The following is a 5,000-nucleotide window of genomic DNA, read 5'->3' as shown; positions in this document are numbered from 1 at the left end:
CCGTGACCTCGGGTTATCACCATGGATTGACCAATCAGAAGCAGCGCTCGCAGTATCTGACATATTTAGATACCAAAAATATCTCGAAGTGTTCTCACTCACATGTGTGTAATAATATTATATTCGAAAGTATTTTATCTTATGTAGTTTCTCAGGTTCAATATAATTTGCATAGTTGGAACAAGACACCACAGACAAATAAACATGCAAGTCACTCCATGAGTTTTCTTCCATTAACTTCGACTATCGTGAGGTACACACATCTAGCTATTTCTATCCAAATATTATCAATAATGATAAAGGGTAAAATTAATTAATCAATTAATAATTTTACCAAGTAGTTTGGTATGTTAAAAGAACCATTATCGGTAAACTTATACAAAAATCCTATAATTATGAGCATAATTATAATTAGGGTTCAGCAAAATTTCCTTCACCACATACCGAAATTTACAAATAGCAGTTAAAATAATATTCTACTACCATATGATATGCTCTATCCAAATATATATATTTTTATGTTGTTATGTATACATTAAATTCTTCATGGTAAATTAATCGATCAAATTGTTCATGAGCTTTGCAAATCAAAATACGCCTGCAAATGGCAGAAAGAACTCTTTACATGTACAAACTAGTTGCTCTCTTCAGCACGGTGACGTATAAGCAAGTATGTAATTGTTACATTGAAGCTAAGAGGAGTTACGTACCTGGGATAAAAATTGCCATAGCTCGCTAGTTTACTGGTTTTGTACTTATAAAACAAGACATGTTGACCTTTTGAAAAGATGCAATAAAGGATTGTAAAACAGTGGCAGGACATAGGGATTCCTGTTATTTTTACAGGTGATGAATTTGTGGGTAGGAGTATAATCGACTACATCAAGCTGAATCTATATTTTATCGATCCCGGAAAGACGAAAGTCAACGTAGAAATCAGATTTGAATTCAGAGTGTAATTGGCCATAATTTATTCCCGTGAGTAATCTTGCCTGACGTTCTAAAGCTTTAACTAACCAAATACCTTTGTTATCAGTATTTCAGTAGTTATTCTATGTCTCAACACTTACAATGTATAATGATTATTTGTGTCGGAGTCAATGTATAGTAATTTCTTGTTTCACAGTGTGGTTAAGATTCTGCTTGCAATAACGCATGTGCAAATGGCATTTTGAATTAAAGATAAACTGGAGAATCGGAACATGAAAACTTATACATAAATATAGGCACAGTACGCATTATTTGAACAGGATAAATTATATTTTCGTTGTGAGAACACAAGAAATATTTGTAATCTGTAACGAGAACGCATCGCAATCATGCGAAATATCGCAACAGTTTATATTGTACTATCTTTTATAATATTTATAGTTATCTACAACTTTAGGTCATTTTGTTTTCAAACGAAACTGAGCTATAAATCATAAAAGAGAAATTCTGGAAATATATACCAACCAAACAGACATCAGGCAGTTCTCTAACGAGTCCTACAATCGTTTGACCGTAGATTTCTGAAGGTTGTGCCATAATCTCCTCCCATCTGAAGAAGATAATATTAGATTGATTTTTACGGTAACATGATTGGTTGAAAATCATCATATTTTCACAACTTATAAACAATGTAAACATATATTTGATAGTGCAAATTAATAATCATTTTAGCTATTCCCTCGGCAAGAACGCATAGATTTTTGTAGATAGACAACTACACCCCTCTCTTTCTCTCTAACACCTTGAACTCTATACCAAATTATTTACAAACAAACTATATTTATTGAAAACTTTACGGGAAAACTCCAGACATGTTCTACCCACCAAACAGAAGATAAATACAAACTGTTTTTACTTCAAATTTCAAATTTTTATTAACATTTGATAAGACGAAATTCATCATCGAAACCGGTAATATTTTATATTTTCTATATATATATAAATTTTTAAAAATCATTTTATTAATTTCTTTCTAAATTAAAATGTGTTAAATTATTTCTGTGTTGTTTCCACATCTATTTTCGGGAGCAACTGTTTTGTCGAAGGCGTATCTTGTTGTGAATTGCTTGAAATACGGAGTAGAAAAATGGCCGACAACGGATGAAGGGTCGTTCTTTATGTTGCTTATCTTGTTTTCCATTTGTTTCTTTCGTTGTTCGAAAAAAAGTTCATATTCCATGTATTCGTATTTCGTATTTCATGTTGTTTATGTTTTGTGATGTCCTGTGCCCACATATGCGTATGTATATAGATATATATGTATGTACATATCTGTATATATATCATTTATATTATTATATGATTGAACGCTACGCATCCATTTCCAAGTAAGCTTTATCTTAATTTTGTTGCGACACTTATTCCGCTCTAATACTCTTTCGTTTCCTCTCTCATCCTTTCTCTAATTCTTTTTATCTCCCCTTCTCCTCCTTTCGTTTTTTCTCTCTCATCCTTTCTCTAATTCTTTTCCTCTCCCCTTCGCCATTCTCTGTCTGTCCCTCTCTCTCCCTCACTCATCCTCCTTTGCTCTCTCGCTGCTCGCACATGACCATCGGCCACCTTTCTTTTCTTCCCTAACTTGAGTTTCTTTCCTTGTGATTCAGTTGCAGGGATCAGACGCATTCTTGTCTGTCTCCTGTTCAAGCTTGTTCCACCACGTTCGTCACCTCACCTCGTTTAGGCTTAGCAACCCTTCCTGTTTGTTTTCACTGTCCCGTTTTTGTTAGCAATTTTGAACCACTGCAAAATCTCAAATTTTATTTAATTTTCTCTGCGAGAGCAACTGTTTTCTCGAAGGCGTATCTTGTCGTGAATTGCTCTACGAAATACGGAATAAAGCAGCCGACAAATCATGTTGCTTGTCTTGTTACTTGTCTTGTTTTCCATTTGATTCGTTTGTTGTTCGAACAAAAGTTCATATTCCATGTTTTCGTATTTCGCTTTTCATCCTGTTTTCGTATTTCTTGTTGTTTACGTTCTGTGACGTCCTGTGCCTACATATGCATATGTATATACATATCTATGTAAGTATGTACATATATGTATGTATATATGCACATATATATATTATTTACATCATTATATGATAGAACGCCACGCATCCATTTCCAAATAAATTATATATATATATATATATATATATATATATATATATATTTAAGGACAATTTACTGTCATTTTTTACGACGGTTAAGCTTACTTCTGTTAACCTACATGTTATACTACTACTACTACTACTACTACTACTACTACTACTATCTCCCACCAACACTACCACTCTCAACGTTATTTATGGAGAACGGCAGCGATATCAGGAGGAAGTTTCAGTACGACCATTCTGTCTACTAGAAATAGATGTGAAATCTTCCTCCATTTACACAGTCGTCTATAAAAAATTTTTCTCGATGTTTGATACTTTAATTATACCACAGAATACTATATTGCATTACAATACCATTACAGGCATAAATACTTGAGAATGGGTTGGTGACGAAAAATTTTTGGATTGTCACGGCTGGATCAGAACTGAAATATGGGGATAAACAACAGCAACAACAGTAAAAACAATAACAACAGCAACAACAACACAGCAGCAACAGTGGCAACGACAACAACAACAGCACCAGTACTAGTAACATTACTAATGGCAACATTATCACCAGCAGTATCATTGTCACAGATAAAGCGACGACGACGCAAAGATTACTATCATCACGGTTATCACGGTCATTAGAAACAAACTATAAGAAACTAACAACATACAACAACCATCTTTCCAATTCTTTGCAAACATTTATTTACCTCTGATGTTCAATTACAGCCTGCGCCACTTCGAAACTTTTCATTTCTAGAATATGGTCGTAAAATGTCATCTTCTTTCTATCTTTGAGTATCTTCGCCTTACACGAGAGTAGTAAACACACTGCTGTAGTGTGGCCGTTTTTCGCTGATAAATGCAGAGCCGTTTCCTTGATGGGGGATAGGTAAGAATATATAATGTTGCAAAAAATATTCATTAGCAACAACAACAACAACAACTATAATAATAATGATAATAATAATAATAATAATAATAATAATAATAATAATAATAATAATAATAATAATAATAATAATAATATAATAATAATAATAATAATAATAATAATCCTTTCTTCTGGAAACTCAGGGCGTCAAATTTGGAGGATTACATCGACCCCTACCGACCCCGAAAGGATGAAATGCAAAGTCGACACCGGCGGAATTTGCACTCAGAACGTAGCGGCAGACGAAATACTGTTAAGTATTTCACCCGGCGTGCTAACAATTCTGCCAATTCACCGCCTTCTTAATAATAATGATGATGATAATATCTTTTATTTGCCATCAGAGCGACGGATGGGAGATACAGTAGGATGTGGGAATTTACAATGAATCGAATGATTAAAAAAGAAACATAAATACAGATGGTATAGTCTCAAAAATGTAGATGATGATGATGCAATCCTAGTGATATAGAAAGATCTCTTGGGTCATTTGAAGAAACTCCTTATACAAGATCTCCCCGAACAATAATTTTGCTCTCCAGCTTATAGGTCTATACTTATGAATGGTGCCATCCACTCTTACCATTTTCTCAACTATTACGTACATTTCGATAAATTCATTCGAGGACAGAACCTCTATTTCCACTTTCACCTGCCATCTCGAATGAAACTTGAGGACGACAAGAACTCTATCAAAGAGGAAAGTCCCTGTCCTCATATCAATCAACCACGTCCACCATAAAACTTCGCTATAGCAATCAAACAGAGGAAAACTACCTTCTCTTTCTGTCTTTAGCCAGACAAGTGGACGAGGGCAAGCATCACCATAGACTTGCCGAACAGCCGGGTCCACCTCACACGCAACAGTTGCTGTTTTACATGAATCTACAAGTCAGTCATAGTCGGACATTGAAGGAGCGCATGCAGAACGATTTCGTTCTGCATGCGCATCTTGGACAGGACCGTCTGACATTTCCGAGTTTG

The 5,000-nt window shown here is 34.6% G+C and overlaps 1 protein-coding gene across 2 annotated transcripts in view; it reads right to left on the bottom strand.

Moving 5' to 3' along the window:
* LOC115216486 (transient receptor potential cation channel subfamily A member 1-like) overlaps positions 1–5,000 on the bottom strand; it is a 143,069-nt gene that overhangs the window by 35,220 nt on the left and 102,849 nt on the right. For both annotated transcript variants that reach the window (XM_036506704.1, XM_036506706.1), the window contains 2 exons: positions 3,793–3,959; positions 1,456–1,540 (listed from right to left, as the gene is read on the bottom strand). In XM_036506704.1, the coding sequence (XP_036362597.1) occupies positions 1,456–1,540; positions 3,793–3,959 (252 nt within the window). The remainder of the gene's footprint in view (positions 1–1,455; positions 1,541–3,792; positions 3,960–5,000) is intronic.

The sequence above is a fragment of the Octopus sinensis genome, linkage group LG10, assembly GCF_006345805.1.
Source record: "Octopus sinensis linkage group LG10, ASM634580v1, whole genome shotgun sequence".
NCBI lineage: Eukaryota > Metazoa > Mollusca > Cephalopoda > Octopoda > Octopodidae > Octopus > Octopus sinensis.
This window is presented reverse-complemented; position numbering and strand designations above follow the sequence as displayed.